We start from the raw sequence: 18,075 nt of genomic DNA on the forward strand, positions 1-18,075 counted from the left end.
AGGACAGAAATGGCATGGACCTAACAGAAGCAGAAGATATTAAGAAGAGGTGGCAAGAATACACAGAAGAACTATATAAAAAAGATCTTCATGACCCAGATAATCACGATGGTGTGATCACTCATCTAGAGCCAGGCATCCTGGAATGTGAAGTCAAGTGCGCCTTAAGGAGCATCACTATGAAAAAAGCTAGTGGAGGTGATGGAATTCCAGTTGAGCTCTTTCAAATCCTCAAAGATGATGCTGTGAAAGAGCTGCACTCAATATGCCAGCAAATCTGGAAAACTCAGCTGTAGCCACAGGACTGAAAATGGTCAGTTTTCATTTCAATCCCTAAGAAAGGCAAAGCCAAAGAATGTTCAGACTACTGCACAATTGTACTCATCTTACACACTAGCAAAGTAATGCTCAAAATTCTCCAAGCCAGGTTTCAACAGCACATGAACCATGAACTTCCAGATGTTCAAGCTGATTTAGAAAAGGTAGAGGAACCAGGGATCAAATTGCCAATATCTGTTGGATCATAGAAAAAGTAAGAGAGTTCCAGAAAAATATCTACTTTTCCTTTATTGACTACTCCTACTACTATAGCCCTGGGTGTTCTTTGGAAGGAATGATGCTAAAGCTGAAACTTCAGTATTTTGGCCACCTCATGCAAAGAGCTGACTCATTGGAAAAGACTCTGATGCTGGGAGGGATTGGGGGCAAGAGGAAAAGGGGACAACAGAGGATGAGATGGTTGGATGGCATCACTGATGCGATGGACATGAGTTTGAGCAAACTCCAGGAATTGGTGATGGACAGGGAAGCCTGGCATGCTACAGTCCATGGGGTCACAAATAGTTGGACATGACTGAGTGACTGAACTGAACTGAATAAATTAAACAAATGTCAGAAGAAAGTTACGAAATAAGACTGCATATCTGCATGCCAGACCAGATAATCACAGCTTTGAGCAGAGTTGATTGGGGTTATACCTCATCACTGAAAGCGGTGTATTTAGGGAGGAAGAGCCTGGATTTGAGATGAGAGGCAAGTTCAAATTCTAGTTCTGTCTGTGTGTCGTTAGACGGCCTGGACTTGTGTCTCAGTGTCTGCACTTGATAGCAGCTAAATATAAGAGGTGTCATTGCTGCTGGGCCCACTCCATGGACAGAGCAAGGAAATATACAGGGACACACACTTGTGTTTATACCTACGTACACCTATGTTTGTTTATCTTTTGTAGAAACCATGAGTGTACACTGACTTCAGTTATAATCCAGTGTCAAATGGTTGATTCTAGCCTTCTACCTTTTCATATCTGTTCCTTCCTTCTCTTTTCTGATAGTGGGAAATCTGACTCCTTTATCCTCAAAACATTTACTTATTTGTTCAGCCTCCTGGATATCACCAGTCTCTCTCCCACGCCACTCATCTTGGCCAGAGCTGCTGACTCAGACCTTCACGCTTTGGCCTAGTTTCTCCCCAGGAGCTGGTGGGTCACTGCTTGTGGCCCTTCTCTACCCAATTTGTTCTGTTATAAATGTGATTTCCAAAGAATTTTTTTTTTTTTTTGGTAGGCCTAGAGAATTCTCAAGCAGTATGTGTTCTTGCTGGCTCTGATCACTCAGCTTCACTGACAGGTAGGTAACATGCCATTCAGAATTCCGGGTGTTTCTGCCTCAAGTGTTGCTGTTGGGATACAGATGGAAGAGCATAGACGATGGAGTCGGGATAATGATGCCACTGCTGATGTGCTCTTAGCAAGTCACTCGACCTTCCTGAGACCATTGACTTGTCTATAAAATATTTTGGGGGTAGTTTTCAGAATTTCTTATGATAATGCACATTAAAACACTCATGTGAAATAGAGGCTCACTTCCTTTCCTCTGAGTTTGTTTTCTCAGCTGTACAATAGGGATAAAAATATCTTTCAGAGTAGTTGTGATTGTCAAATCGTATGAGCAACAGTAAATTTATGTATAACGTAGCCTGGTGTGCTGCGATTCATGGGGTTGCAAAGAGTCGGACATGACTGAGCGACTGAACTGAACTGAACTGAACTGATTGTTATTCATCTAATCTGTTCTGATGTCTGATGTAACTATTTTAAACTTCCCTGGTGGCTCAGTCAGTGAAGAGTCTCCAGCAATGCAGGAGGCCCGAGTTTGATCCCTGGGTCAGGAAGATCCCCTGGAGAAGGGAATGGCTGCCCACACCAGTATTTTTGCCTGGAGAATCTCATGGACAGAGAAGCCTGGCGGGCTACAGTCCATGGGGTTGCAAAGAGTCAGACATGACTGAGTGACTAACACATACACACGTATAACTATCTAAGCTGTCTAGGTTCTCTAGCTTTCTCTTCTCTAGCTATTTAATCCCAAATTAGCATATTTTTGCTTTGCTTTGTCACTCAATCATGTCAGACTCTTTGCGATCTTGTTTAGTCCATGGAATTCTCCAGGCCAGAATACTGAAATGGATAGCTGTTCCCTTCTCTAAGGGATCTTCCCCACCCAGGGATTGAACCCAAGTCTCCTGCATTAAAGGCAGATTCTTTACCAGCTGAGTCACCAGGGAAGCCCTGTGCCTTTCTACTCCTTTTATCTCTTGCCCTGTCTGTTTTCTCTGTTTATCTCTATTTTATTTAACTACATGTTTCTATTTTTATCTTCCATCTTTATATCTAACCAAGGTCTCCATATACCGCTAAGCTGCCGCTGCTGCTGCTAGTCGCTTCAGTCGTGTCCGACTCTGTGCAGCCCCATAGATGGCAGCCCACCAGGCTCCCCCGTCCCTGGGATTCTCCAGGCAAGAATACTGGAGTGGGTTGCCATTGCCTTCTCCTTGTGTGTATATTTTTCTAATTTATTTTATGTTTTTATATATTTCTCTAGTTGATCTCTCTATTCCATCTCTTTAATCTGCCCCCACTCCAGTATTCTGGCCTGGAGAATTCCATGGACTGTATAGTCCATGGGGTCTCAAAGAGTCAGACATGACTGAGTGACTTTCGCTTTCACTCTCTATCTAGCCTTTTTTCTCTCACACACTACGTACATCTGTCTGTCTTGGCTATATATCCATCCATCCATCTATTTGACACACTTAGTCAATACAGTATAAACTGTCTGGTGACAATGCAGCATTTTTTTTGTTGTTGTTGTGTTGGCTCTTTGTAGCTGCACAGGCTTTTCTCTCGTTGCAGCAAGTGGGAGCTCCTCTCTAGTTGTGGTCCGAGGGCTTCTCACTGTGATAGCTTCTCTTGTTGCAGAGCACGTGCCCTAGGGTGCGTGGGCTTCACCCTAGTGGTTTACCACCCCTAGTCGTTGTGGCACGGGAGCTCAGCAGTTGCGACTTCCAGGCTCTACAGCACAGGCTCAGTAGTTGTAGGCTTAGTTGCTCTGTGATGTGGGATCTTCCCGGATCAGGGATTGAACCCATGTCTCCTGGATTGGCAGGTGGATTCTTTACCACTGAACCACCAGGAAAGCCCCAGCATTTTCTTGAAAGTGAAAGTTATCTCTCTCAAAGTTTATCTGTTTCAAAGCCCAGATTGCCCTGACTCCTGCAGGTAGTCTGGAGACTATAGCTATGAGAGATTTATGTTGGTAAGCCCTCTTGCCCCGAGTTGAACGCATTTCATTTTTTAAGCCAAGGGAAATGACTTTCCTACACTGTATTTTCAGTGTTTTATGTGGAAATTAAAGATGTGTACACTGTATCTGTAAGATAATGGGGGCATGCATTCTTCAACATCAAATTTGAGGAGTTGTTATGGTGTCCAGAACACAAGAGCAATGGCACCCCACTCCAGTACTCTTGCCTGGAAAATCCCATGGACAGAGGAGCCTGGTAGGCTGCAGTCCATGGGGTCGCTGAGTCAGACATGACTGAGCGACTTCACTTTCACTTTTCACTTTCACGCACTGGAGAAGGAAATGGCAACCCACTCCAGTGTTCTTGCCTGGAGAATCCCAGGGACGGTGGAGCCTGGTGGGCTGCTGTCTATGGGGTCGCACAGAGTCAGACACGACTGAAGCGACTTAGCAGCAGCAAACACTTTATAAATTCTGAATTATAGATAATTTGAAATTTAATGAATTAAAAGCAACTAACTAATGAAGGAAATACCTGTTTTTAGCCTCTGGCTCATATTAGGTAGATTTGTAGATATGCTAAAACGGGTGAGCTGAAATGAATGACAGCTCTAAGGGACTCTTCTGGGCATGTGATCCCCCACCTCCCCTTTTATAGAGGGGACGAGAAGTGACTAGTTCATCCCTTGTAGTCCTCACTAGCTCTGGGAGAAGGCATTCTTTTCCAAGAATAAGAATAGACTAAGAGGTTTCAACTTTTAGTCTAACTTAAAATGGCTAGTATTATGTAAACCTAGAGATTCTTCTAATTGCTCGTTAATATCAATTTCTTCAAAAATCTTATATTACTAAAACGATTTATTATTTCATATGCGGGTACTTTTGTTATGGTGTTTTAAAAACACAGATGTTGAATTTTTTATTGAGATGTGCTTCATATATGAAACTCACTCCTTTAAAGTGTGCAATTTAGTGATTTTTAGAGTATATGCACAAGATGAATTTGTTTTGGATATTTTGAATGTGACTTAAAAGGGTCAAGATTAATATCCCTCTTTCCTGGTCCGGTTCAAGCTGTGACACACTGCGTTTTCTTCGGTGCTCTCTAGACCTCTCTGGAGTTGCAGCTTATGTAACTATTTGGCATTGCAGCAGAATTTAATTTTGCCTGCTGATGCACAGCGTAATGATCTGCATGTGGAAGACAGTTTGTCTTTGCAAAAAGATGGTTTAGACTTACTAAGATAAATGAAGGCTTATAACGGACACAGGCTCATTGTCAGTGGCACCTTGGTAGCTCAGCAGTCTCTTTCATGGGTGGAGGCTTTGCCGAGGGGCTCCACTTCCCTCTTGTAAGGGATCCTCATACTTAACACACCCTGGTGAGGTCTAGGGAGGTTGTCTTCTCTCTAGGCATGAAACAGACCAAATTTGCTGTATAGAACTGCGGTATGTCAGTGCTGCAAGGTCACCCGGGGGACACAAAGACTCCACTGATTTATGGTCCTTCATTTTAGACTTGGGCTTCCCCAGGGGCCCTAGTGGTAAAGAGCCCCTCTGCCAGTGCAGGAGATGTAAGAGACACAGGTTCGATCCCTGGGTTGGGAAAATGCCCTGGAGAAGGAAATGGCAACCCACCCCAGTATTCTTGCCTGGAAAATTCTGTAGGCAGAGGAGCCTGGCGGGCTACCCTCCATGGGGTTGCAAAGAGTCAGACACGACTGAGGGACCGAGCACAGAGTTTAGACTATGAAACAGAGACCCAGAATGTGAAGTGATGTGCCCAGTGTCAAAGAGTGATCCAGCAGCAGATCTGGGACTTAAACCCCAAGTCTTGGCCTCATATCCTTTAATGATACTGTTTGGCTTCTGATTGGTTTTTGAGAATAGATCAAGCTGCTCCAGGGCAAGCGATGTTGTAAACCTTTATTGGGAGGTCACAGGCTGCAGTGGAAGTGGAAAATCTGGCTTCTGGTCCTGCTTGATCCCTAATAAGCCTTGCAATCTTGAAAGTCACTTAATGTCTCTGAGCCTTGGTTAATTTATCTTCCAGAAGAGTGCTGTCTAGGAGAAATATAATGTGAGCTGCATTGCAAAAAGTAAAAGGAAACAGGCGAATTAATTTTAATAATTTATTTTGCTTAACCCAGTACATCCAAAATATTATTGCAACGTGTAATCAATATGAAAATTCTTAAGGAGCCATACTCTTTGTTTTTGCACAAACAAAAGTTTTAAGTTTTTGTACAAACAAAAGTCATAAGTTTTTGCAGTACATTGTGCTTTTTTTTTTTTGTCTTCAAAACATCTCATTTGAACCTCACAATAATCCTGTGGTATAAGCAGGAATAAGACTGACTGACATTGTGATTTAATAGAAAGAGCAATTTCAGAGTCAAGTGACTCTGGCTCCTTAGCCGCCTGTGGGCACCATGTGCTGTCCTGCACAGTGTTACGTGTTAGGGTCGGGGAAGCACTGAGAGATCATCCAAGCAGTCACAGACTGTAGATTCATAAGCCAGACTGTGGCCTGTGCCCCCTTTTGTTTGACTTCCAGTTAAAGATTTGCTGAATTTGAATGCCTTCTGGACAGCCATGTGCCCTCTGGTTTGCCGCAGTCGCCCGCTAATCTCTACTGTGCATCAGTTATAGTGCCCTTCTTCACCATCAGCTTTCCCTCCAGTCTTCAGCTGGTGAAACCAAGGTTTGGAGAGGAAGTGGTTTGTGCAAGGTCAGTAACTAGTTAGCAGATCCAAGAATAGAAGCCAGAGTCACTTGACTCTGAATTTGCTCTCTTCCTATTAAATCACAATGTCAGTCAGTCTCATTCCTGCTTATATCAAAGGATTATTGTGAGGTTCAAATGAGCTTAGGTGCTATGCGAATGTGATACAATAACTATATTTTCCGCTGAACAGGGCATGTGGTGAAATCATCAGATATTTATAAAGTTTAAACTTTAAATGATTTGTCTTTTAACTTGTTTTTTGAAAAGCTAATATATATTTTTCCTAACAAAAGGTAAGCATTTATTTAAAAAATGTAGAAAACAGAGAACCATATGTCTTGCACATGGTGGATGTTGAATAAATATTTGTTGAATGAATTAATGAAAAAATAAACTCACTTTCCTGTTCCTTGACAAACTGTTAAGAACATTTGGCCTTTTTTCCTATTTATAGAATTACAAAAAAATCTTATGTATTATGCTATACATGAATTTGGTATCTTGCTTTGCCCTATTCAATATTGTAGGGTAAGAATAATACAACTTCTTTGAATCACTTTTTTCCCCCAGACTCTGGTTATTTTCCATCATTTTGGGCTAATGTTTCTTTACCTCTTTTGTTTCCCTTCTGTTTGTTTAAAGATGCAGGAGAGCTGTATGTTTGGGGAAGCAACAAACACGGGCAACTGGCTTCCCAGGCTGCTTTCCTCCTCCTGCCCCAGAGAATAGAAGCACATTGTTTCCAGAATGAAAAGATCGCTGCTGTCTGGAGTGGGTGGACACACCTGGTTGCTCAGACAGGTGAGAGAACAGCAGGGAATTTGTGGTTGGGAAGAGCAGCTGGGGGACAGCTGTCTAAATAGCTATGAATGCGCGGCAGTAGGTAGGTTGGTTTTCCGTGATGAAAAGCTTGAAGGACTGGGAAGGGGAGGACCTGAGATCTATTAATAGTTCTGCAGTCAGTCAGATATGCGGCTTTACCTCTCTGGATCATAGATTTGTATCCAAAAATGTAAGGCTGGGTTAGGTTAACTCCTTGTGGTTCTAAGGGTCCATGAGGTGTCGAGAAGGAACAGGCACCACCCAGGAATTTGTCCAGGTTGTTGGGAAGATCTTTGCCTTCTCATAGCTAAAGGAGTGACTCTATTTGCATTTCCACCTGAGTCTAAATTCAAGGCATCAGAAACTGTTAAGTTAAATGTTCAAGATTGAGGCAGGAGCATTATTTTGAGTCATAGCTGGCATGGTGTTTTGGTCTGGATTTTTATTAACCCTAACAAATTGTACATTGATTCGAATATCTCACGTGTTCCCTCAGACGTTACTTTACCAGGCCGGGCCATCCAGCTTTTGGCATCTTTGTCTTTTCTTGATTCATCCTTATTGTTTCTCATCTTTCCCATAGGGCATTTCTTCTTTCCTAGTCTTCATATTCCTGACTGTGTTCTCAGGGTTTGTTTTTTCATAGCCGCCCTTCCTCCCAACCTTCCTAGAGCTCTTGCTGACACAGAGTTTCCCAGGCTGGCAGGTTGTGATTCTTGCGATCCATCATCGTGTCAAGGCCTTCTGAACTTCAGGGGTTCTCAGGAGTCCCTTTGCTTGCTCTTGGCCTGCTTGTTAGCGCCATGCCGATCAGTAGACCCCCAAATACCTGATGACTTATTCCAGTGCCTTCGACTTCTGCAGGTGTTCAAGTCCGCTTCAGTTATCCTTGGTTAGTCACACATACTACATGTTTGAACACACAAACATAGGCTTAGGAGTATTTACATCCATGATGCTTTTAATTGGTTCTTAAATTTGTTTTTTTAAGATTGCTTTGAAACAGAGGCCTGTATAACCAAGGTGTATAATAAACTTTCCGCATTTACTTTTTCAGAGGATGCTCTAATGATGTCATTCATTTGGAGGCAAGTCATGACTTTCCTCACAGTAGTTCAGACTGCTTAAAGATTGGGACCATCTACAGAAATTTATCTTAAAGAGACTCTCTGAGCATAGTAGCTACTTATTTGTATAATTGTTAACTGTTTCTCTTCTCCTCCTGACAGTGAGTTCTGTGAGAGGAAGCCCCATATTAGCCTTGCTCACATCTGTATCTCCACCGCCTCCCAAAGAAAGTATTCATTGGCTGCGTTAAACCTTCTAGTTAAAAGAGACTAAACATACTCCAATGAGGCAGGGTAGACTGCGAGGATTCCTCTTAAGAGGTCCATGATCAGAAGGCTTCAGTTTGTCTCTTTGAATTCGATTATTGTTTATTGGGAACCTTTTGAGCAGTGGGCTAAGCTTGAAGAAACAGAGGAGATGGGCCATGCCCTGTTGGGGCTTCCCAGGTAGCGCTAGTGGTAAAGAACCTGCCTGCCAATGCAGGAGACATAAGAGACACAGGTTCAATCCCTGGGATGGAAAGATCCCTTGGAGAAGGCAATGGCTACCCACTCTAGTATTCTTGCCTGGAGAACCCCATGGACAGAGGAGCCCAGTAGGCTGTAGTTAATGGGGTCGAAAAGAGTTGTTCATGACTGAAGTCACTTGGCGCGCACGCATGCCCTGTCCCTGCCATGTGTGGACGGGCTGAAGAGTGCAGAGGCAGAAGGTTTTACCCATCCGTCCACCATACACATGGTGAGGATCCGTTTAGGTACCATTCCTTGTGCTTGCTCCTAGTCCTGCCCTCGAGGAGCCCACTGTCAGTGGGGGAGACAGGTCTGGCGTCCGATCCCAGTGCATCAGTGGAGCCAAGTCACCGTGCAGAGGGGCACAGACACTAGCAGTAGTGTGAGTCACTGGGTGTTAACAGGTGGGCGTTTCATGCTTAGTCAGTCTTCAGAGAATCGCAGTGCAGCAGGATACACTTACTACCAAGCGGCAGTGGGTTTAGTTGAGTCTGTCAGTAAGCCTGTTAGCTGGTTAGGCAGCTGACTAAAGAAAGGCATAGAGGTGTTGCTGCTTTGATTCTGACTTTGCACCGTTGGAACTCATTCTGATCTCCACGTCTGGGCAAACGGCACGGCCCTCGGGGTGGGAGGTTGGAACCCATGTCCCTGACACTGCCTGAGTCACCCCAGCTTCTCTGTGGGGCTCAGCTTCAGGTTTTTACTGCCCCTTGAAAGCATGGTCTTTGGGTAAAGTTTCACTGTTTAATTACCTTGATTCGGATCTCTTGTTTGTGTGCTTTGTCCCTTTCCCCTTTCTCCCGAGTGCAGAGTGGTTGGAAGCTGGGATGTGGAGTGGCCTGGTTGCCGCAATGAGTTTCGGGTGGATGAGAGACCCCTGCTGTTTGACTCACCAGTTTTACCCTCTTCCCCAGCAGTCATGGACGCCTTTGCCCTGGCACGGTGTCATTGAAAAGAAAACAGCCAGGGCCTCCAGTTTAATCAGACCCAGCTGCTCATGTTAACAGGAACAAAATTTGCTTAGAGGGTCAGAAGCAACTCATTACTGGAGCAAGGAGTTATTTGATTCGAGTTGTTTTCACAAGGTCCGGAGGAGAATGGTTCCTGGGACCTACCTGCAGCCACATCAGCATAGAAGGCTGCCTCCTGTCTCATTCTGCAAGGCATTAGGGTGTGATATTGATTAAAAACAGTTTATGGGCCGTGACCATGGATCTGCCCAGTAAGGTGGGCTGGACTGGGTTAGGATGAGAGCAGGGAAGTAGACAGTGCTGTCACCTTACTGGTGTGATAGTCCCTACACCAGTGACTCCCAGCCACAGGCCACTTTGTACCTTGGGGGATGTCTGCAAGGTTTCAGAATGTGTGTGGTTGTAACATCTGGGGTTGGGGTGCTGCTGGCCTCTAGTCGGTACAGGCGAGGGATGCTGCTAAATGTCCTACCATGCAGAGGTGGCCCCCGCAACACAGAACACCCAGCCCCAGCTGGTAGTGGTGCCACCATCAAGGAACGCTGCCCAAGATGGCCACCCCTGAGGCAGGTGCTGAGCGAGGGCAGGCCACATGGTACCAGGATAACTTTTGCAGTTCATGCGCATGGGACTCTGGGATGCAGCCTCTGCTCTCCCCCACCAGGAGTCTGGTGCCTGCCTGCAGTGCTTGCGATGGAAAAATACTTTTCTCCGTTAGTCAGAAGCACTTGGAAAGAGTCCAGGAGAACCTGTTCTAATCTGGGAAAGTTGGCAAGGTACCTGTGTCTCAGGCTGGTGGAGCTGCATTCTAGAAACCTTTCCCAAGCTGCTTAATGTCCCTGATCATTGTTCTCGGGAACTTCATGGGACTCCTGGGTGACTTTATCTGGGCTCGGTGACCTGCAGCTGTCTCCTCTGAGATTCATGATTTCCTGGCCTGAAGTGGTTCCTGTGAGAACTGGATGGCAGATCTGGGTGCCTTCTTAGTTGATGACCTTAATGAAGTCACTTCACCTGTCTAGGCTTCAGTTTCCTCATTTCTCAAGCCAGGATGTTAAAACCTACCTCCCTTCCGTCAGCTGCCATAGGGTTCAAATGAGTCAGTCTGTTGAACGGTGCTGTGCTGTGTGCTTTGCTTAAGCGGCTCAGTTGTGTCCAACTCTTTGCAACCCCATGGACAGTAGCCTGCCAGGCTCCTCTGTCCAAGTAATTCTCCAGGCAAGAATACTAGAATAGGTCGCCATGATCTCCTCCAGGGGATCTTTACAAACCAGGGATCAAACCCAGGTCTCCCACGTTGCAGGCAGATTCTTTAGTTTGGGTCACCAGGGAAGCCCAAGAATACTGGAGTGGGTAGCCTGTTTCTTCTTTAGGGGATCTTCCCGACCCAGGAATCAAAGCGGGGTCTCCTGCATTGCAGGTGGATTCTTTATCAGCTGAGCTACATGAATGGTCCTAACTAATTGTAAAATGCTCCATATACCTAAGTGGGGATGACTGTGGTTAGGGTGTGTGAGTATAATATTAAGGAATTAGCAGGTGCTTTTAGAAGGGCTTTTATTTCAGCAGGGTCTGTGCAGGGCTGGAGACAGGGCTCATGAACTGGCTAGGGGTGCCTTGCTTGAGATCCAGCTCTGACAGGCAGTCTTCTAAGGTTTTTCACTTACATGCAGCAGGCATGTAGCTCTCTGATATGATCAATGTAGGATTGTCATGGCCTTACAGGTAGTTTTCCCTGTTAAAATCTCTGATCACACTCCACCCCAATTTGTAACTGTATACATCCATTTGCATTTTTTTTAAAAAAGTATTTATTCATTATTCTTTGGCTGTGCCGGGTCTTCACTGCTGTGTGTGGGTTTTCTCTAGTTGTGGTGGGCGGGGGCTACTCTCTAGTTTCTTTGCATGGACTCTCGTAGTATCTTGTCTTGCTGTGGCTCCCAGGCTCTGGAGCGCAGGCTCAGTAGTTGTGGCGCATGGGCTTAGGTGCCCTGTGGCCTATGGGCTCTTCCTGGACCAAGGATTGAACCCGTGTCCCCTGCATTAGCCATTGGACCAGCAGGGGAGTCTCATTTGCATTCTTATTTGTTTAACGTCTAGGCTGTAAATTCCATGAGAGCAGCGTTTGTTCACAGCTATATCCCTAGCACCTGGCACAGGCCTGGGCACAGGGTAAAGGATTAGTAACTAACTGCTGAATGAATGACCAAATGGTGAGGTAGAGAGAAGCCTGGCTTTGGAGTCAGACAGACTGAGCTGTGACTCTCGGCTCTGCCAGCTTCTGACAGTGGTGGCAGCTCCACCTCTCCCCACCACCAGCGCCCCCGCTCCACCCCGTAGTTCAGGCCATGTCACCTCTTGCGGGGTCCCACAGTGGCCCCTGCCTGGTGACCTCATCTTCCCACATTCATTCAGTCCCTCTCACCCACTCTGTTCCCCATCTCTCAGTTGGAAGATCTTTTCAAGCCCATGTGTCGAGTTCTAGCGTCTCCCATTGCTCTTAGGATAAAGACAAGTCCTTAGTGGTTGCCAGGCCCTGCATGGTCTGCCCTCTGCCTGCCTTTCCAGCCCTGTTTCTGACCATGCAAACCCTTGATCTCTAGCTGACCTCTCGTCTGGTACCTGGGTGCATCCTGTATGTCCCATCATAGTACCTTTGCAACTGATCTTCTATTTGTCACACTTATCCCTGCTCTCCTTCTTCATTTTGACTTAGTTAAATACGTTTTTCCACACCCCGCTGGACCTCAACTTAATCATCACGTCCTCAGGGAGGCCTTCCCTTGACATTCCTGACTCATCACTTTTCCCTTTTCTCTCTTCTCAAGCACTACAGTCTCTCCTTTGTGCTATTTTCTATAGGATTCTTTAACTCATTTCCATCCCACTAGATTGTAAGCTCCATCTGGACAGGAGCCACATCTGTTTTGCTCAGCATTGTGTCCTCTGTGCTTAGCAAAGTACTTGGCACATCCGAGGTAGGTACTCAGTGCGTGCTGGGCTAATGAATAAGCCTAATTTCTCTGAGCTTATTTCCTCATTAGGAAAGCAGGGAAATTTTGCTGACCTTGGATGAGGATTAAATAAGATGGTGTATCAAATCTTCCAGCATCCAGCACAGGACTGGGCTTGCGTTGGTTCAGTATACCCTAGCTTCCTCTGTCCTTTGAAACTGGAGTGATCAGGAAGTCAAATGCCCCATATCTTCTCTTTCCGGCAGAGGTCTCTATGGGGCTGGATCTGAATGTCTCTGGATAGGTAACAGGTTGACTCAGGACTGTCCTGGCGAGTGCAGAAAGATCAATGTTTAAAGATGCTAAGTGCTTGTTGCTGGTGATTTATTAGAATTTCATGGAGAACGATTTACCTGAGATCCAAACCTTAATATAGGATTGGTTAGAATGTTTAGAGCCCAGCTGCCTTGGGGATGCTAGAAGTGTTCCCTGGGCCATGCAGTATCCCAGAACAGCCTTGCGGTCTCACGCAGGCTATGGACTGAAAAAGTGAGCCCCAACACAGAGTTCTTGACACTCTTCACTCTCTTCAATGTCACCTTAAAAGGTCCTGAAGTCTTATCTTTTCAAGAATCAGAAATGGAAAGAGAAACTTTCTCACCTGGGAAGTGAGAAAACTGAAACCGAGAGGCAGGAACGTGCATCTGTGGCAGCATCGAGGCTGCAAATTCAGTTCTACTTTTCAGTAATTCCGCCCCCCCCCCCCCTTCAGTATTTTCCTGGTTCTTGGTTATGTCCTTTTAGTTGAGATATTTTTTATTCTTTCATTTCTTCAAAGTGGGGAATTGCATGGTACGTGTGGAAGGGACCGGATCTTAGCCATTCTCCTTTCTTCAAGAGTCACAGATGGAGAAATATTTTATTGCATTTGATGTCTAAGCATTAGCGAAATCCAAGCCCAGCCACTGATTCACACTAAACTGAGTTTATAAATATACTTAATGCTGATTTTTCTGTTTGGGGGCCAAGATCCCTCCAGAATAGGGTGATAGTGTATATTACTCTGTCTTCTCTGGGACCTTATGTCATGAAACCTCAACCGAGCTCAGGGAGGTTCTGACCTCATGGGCTCTATATAAAGCAGGGATGTTGGAATTCTTGATGTTTGTGCTTTAGAACTTTGAAAACCCAAAGGTTGAAAGTCAAACGGAACCCAAAGGACTCTTTTTTTAAAAAAAATTATTTATTTATTTATTTATTTTTTCAAAGGACTCTTTTTGAAGTGGATAGTTTTTGCTTCTTGTTTAAACCACTATTTTTATCCTAGAATCCTTAGCATGTCAGGAATGGATGAGAACTTAGATCTCATCTGGTCTGACTCTCTCAGCTTAGAGATGGCAAAACTGAAGCCTGAAGAGGTGGACGCACTGAGAGTGAGGTAGGAGGGAGGACAGGACTGGGGTCTCATGGCCTGGGTTTAGTGCTCTTTACACCTTGTCACTTTCTCTGCAGAGATGAGGAGGAAATGTGCATGATTTAACTACACACACCAAGCGACCTAAACCAGGCATAATAGTTCCTTCTGTACATGAAGTTCAGCCTCAGTAAAACACCAATTCTTACCTGAAATGTGTAGCCAGAGGTTCCTTTAATGGATTTGCATGTGGAGTAGAAACTGGAGCTGGTGCTCCGGGAGCACAGGTCTGGAGGCCATCCCGGGACTCACAGAAGCAACTCCTTTCCCCATAAGTCCTGTAACACATTATCACATTATAATAACATAACAGCAGTCCTAGCTCTCGTCGACCGCTGTATCACTGTCAAGTGCCTTCACCTCCATTTTCTCATAGGAAGGTGGCAAGATGGGTGTTATTATCCTTGCTTTCCAGACAGGTGCCTAATCAGTTAACTGTACTGCCCTGGTTCACGTAGTTGGACATAGTTAAAACTTGAACCTGGTCTTTTGTCCCCAAACCTGTTACTCTGACTCTAAGAAGCACATATCTCAGAATGCTCTAACCGATGAACTAAATTTCTTTTACTCTTCAAAGAAGCATCTTTTCTCAATTTTTGCCCGTGATTCTCACAGCAGCAAGAAAGAACATTCCTAGTTATCCTTGATCCTTCAGCAGGTATTAGTGGAATGCTTGTATGTTAGTCACTCAGTCATGTCCGATTCTTTGCAACCCCATGAACTGTAGCCCACCAGGCTCCTCTGTCCACGGAATTCTCCAGGCAAGAACATTGGAGTGGGCTGCCATTCCCTTCTCCAAATGGAATGCTTACCTAGATGAAATTAACAGTATGCTATAGACTACAGGGAAACATAAAATCCAGAACTACCTTCAGGAATTTTATAGTAGGGTGAACAAATGAAATATTTAGTAGAAAAATTATAAAACATGGCAAAGAGCCAGAGGAGTGGCCCAGACACTGAAGGTTCTAGGGTTTTAGGGGAAGGGGAGGTGAGTGTGGTCACAGAGGGGTGTGAAATCCTTGGGGAAGGTCTCATTTTAATGTGTGGAGGGTTTGGGACTTGGTTCTGTTGCTTTCTCTTTGTCCTCTGGTAAGACACAGAACTCTCTGGTCCCCTTCTTCCCATCTGAGCAATAGCAGGTTATGGACAGGATATCCAAAGGCCATCCCAGTTCTGAAATTCCATAATATTAAAAAAAAGTAAAACTGACCTAAGGAAATTATTATGGATACATTGGAAGATTAAGTGTAATACCATTCATTGCAGCCTAATTTATAATGACAAAAACAAATCCATGGAAACAAATGAAATTGTAGGGGGTTTGGTTAAATAAATTATGGTACAAACATATGTTGGAATATATACCCACTACATAGAATGTTTTAGAAGGATATTTAATAACCGAAGAATATGCTCATGATATGGTAAGTAAAAAGAGTAGATTGCAAGGTTACTGTACTACAGCTTCTATTTTTTTTTTCCAAAAAGAGTGTTTACATGGGTGAATTTTCTTTTCTTTTGTATTTTCTATGCTGAATATGTAATTTGCAGCCTGATTATATCCCCCATAAATGTCAGTGAATAAACTTTCTTGTCCCTCAGTGCAGGGAACTGGCCCCTTTGCTGGTGTATTCTTGTGAGTATATGCCCTTGACATCACTTCCATGGGCCTCGTTTGGGAGGTCGCATGGAAAAGAGGCAAGAGATTGTAGAAGGAGGCAGGAGAGCACAGGCCTATTTTTGGCTCAGTCATGAGTCAGCTTTGTGGCCTGAGGAAACTTTGTGACCTTTCTGCACATCTCTGAGCCTTGGTTTCCTCATCTGAAGAAGGGAGTTGGAGGTCACAAACAGTCCTTTGAGCTCAAGATACACTCATTCCTAAAAGTGGAGAATTTCTTCGCTGTCATGGAACCAGCTGAGAGCTGATTCAGCTGAGAGCTGAACCAGCTGATTCCTTGAGACTGGGTCCTTTCTTTCTCTTTCATTCCTCTGTCCCTGGATTTAGCTGGCTAGCTGTAAGATCTCTCCCATTCAGAGTTGGGGATGAAACTGAATGGGGCTGAGACCAGGGGGTGTAGTGACAGTGTCACACCACTAGAGGGAAGCATTGTTTGACTACTTGCCCTATCTGCTCTGCGGGTGAAAAGTGGCCTTGATTTGTCTCAATTTGATTTCAGATTCTAGAATTTTAGATTGAAGAGGACTTTGAAGACCACCCAGCAGAACTCAGTTATGCATATGTGAGATAATAGAGGCCAGAAAAGGCAAGGGACCTACTTTAAGTCACATAGGTTTCTTTTTTTTTTCCTCTGGGTCTTTATTATAGAGTTAAGAAGAAGGCTATAGACAGAGCTAAGAATGTGATCAGTTGCACGCACAGAAGATGGACTGTTTCTCCTGATTGTGCAGGAATCTGAGGGATCTGCTTGTGTACACATTCACCCAGCTCTTCTGGCCAGGTGCCAAGAGGCCTGGAGGTAGAAAAGAGAAGATAAAACAAGACCCCAAGGGGCAGCCTCTGGTGGGGGAAACCCATGCAAACACGTGATGCTACCCATGTGTCTTCCTCCATCTCTGTCACCCTCCTGTGGTCTGCCTAGCCTAGGATCCGGGCTGTGGTAGTGCTTGGAGGCTGGTTTACTGAAGACCTGCAGACATCCTCCTGAATGACGTCCTCCAAGGGCAGGAGGCACGCTGACCGTCTCCAGTTTGTTATTTCCAGTGAACTTCTGCAAGCAGTACTCACATGTTCACATGTCCTCTCTTGCCGTTTCTTGAGGTTTGCAGGGAGTCCTGGCACTTTATTTGCCACCTTCCAAAGGTTTTATTTCCTTGACCTGGGGTTGACTTTACTTTTGGTTTCCAGGGTGCTCACTGGCCCTAAGCATTGTGGTAAAGTAGAACTGTGCTCTGGTAGGACACCCCTGGTGGTCCAGTGATTAAAACTCCATGCTTCCAATGCGGGGGCTTGAGCTCAATCCCTGGCTTGGAAACTTGGAAACTAAGATCCCAAATGCTGAGCAGCATGACCAAAAAAAATCCCCCCAAAAACCAGCACTCAAACAAAAAAGAACACCGCACCCCCCCCACATAAAAAAAGAAAACCAAACAACAGTGCAGAAATGAGCATGGTCTGGGAGCTGGCAGCGGTGTGACCTTGGGCAGGTTCCTCCTTTCTTTGGGCAGGGAAGTCAAGCTCTCAGCTGCAGCTGTGTCATCTCAGCTAGAGAGCTGAAGTTTTGGCGTTATTTTTGGTTTTTGTGTTTGGCAATGAACACCCATTGATCCGTGGTCTAGAGGAGTGCAGTGTCTGTCCAGCTGCAGCAGAAGCAAAATTTACCCTTTGAAGTGTGTGTTTTTCTATAAGGGCCTTGCAGAGGGCCTGGCCCAAGCCAAGTTCAGCTGGTCCCACGAGGCCACCAGATGGCAGCAGTGGGCAGGCAGATAGTCGTGGGGTGAGCCGATAAAGCCAGCATCCAGAGTTAGAATTAGCAAGGTCAGAGCTGAAAGCACCCCAGAGGTCACTCCCAGGCCCAGAGAAAGAAGTAGGGTACCTGAGGTCTCTGGCTTACCTGGTGGCTCAGTGGTAAAGAATCCACTGGCAATGCAGGAGGCTTGGGTTTGATCCTGTTTGATCCCTGGGTTGGGAAGATCCCCTGGAGAAGGAAATGGGAACCCACTCCAGTATTCTTGCCTGGGAATCTCATGCGTAGAGGAGCCTGGTGGGCAATAGTCCATGCAGTCACAAAAGAGTCAGACATGACTTAGTGACTAAACAACAACAATACCTGAGGTCTCACCGTGCGTTAACATGTGATTATCTCCTCGCTTGTTAGAAGAACTGAGATTGGTTTGTTTTCTAGCTGGCCGCCGCACAGGAAGAACCAGGAGACAAAGACCTAGGCCATGGACCAGTGACCTGGAGGTGGGAAGGGAAGGGGGCAGTAGTTAACTGTCCGTGTTGG

General features: G+C 45.2%; 1 protein-coding gene across 5 annotated transcripts in view; it reads left to right on the top strand.

Moving 5' to 3' along the window:
- SERGEF (secretion regulating guanine nucleotide exchange factor) overlaps positions 1-18,075 on the top strand; it is a 256,384-nt gene that overhangs the window by 20,330 nt on the left and 217,979 nt on the right. For all 5 annotated transcript variants that reach the window (XR_011445941.1, XM_069554240.1, XM_070289324.1 and 2 more), the window contains exons 7-8: positions 1,563-1,625; positions 6,952-7,110. Coding sequence is in view for 4 of the 5 variants with exons in the window: in XM_069554240.1 (XP_069410341.1) it covers positions 1,563-1,625; positions 6,952-7,110 (222 nt within the window). In the remaining variant the exon portion in view is untranslated. The remainder of the gene's footprint in view (positions 1-1,562; positions 1,626-6,951; positions 7,111-18,075) is intronic.

The sequence above is a fragment of the Ovis canadensis genome, chromosome 15 (assembly GCF_042477335.2).
Source record: "Ovis canadensis isolate MfBH-ARS-UI-01 breed Bighorn chromosome 15, ARS-UI_OviCan_v2, whole genome shotgun sequence".
NCBI classification, from domain to species: domain Eukaryota; kingdom Metazoa; phylum Chordata; class Mammalia; order Artiodactyla; family Bovidae; genus Ovis; species Ovis canadensis.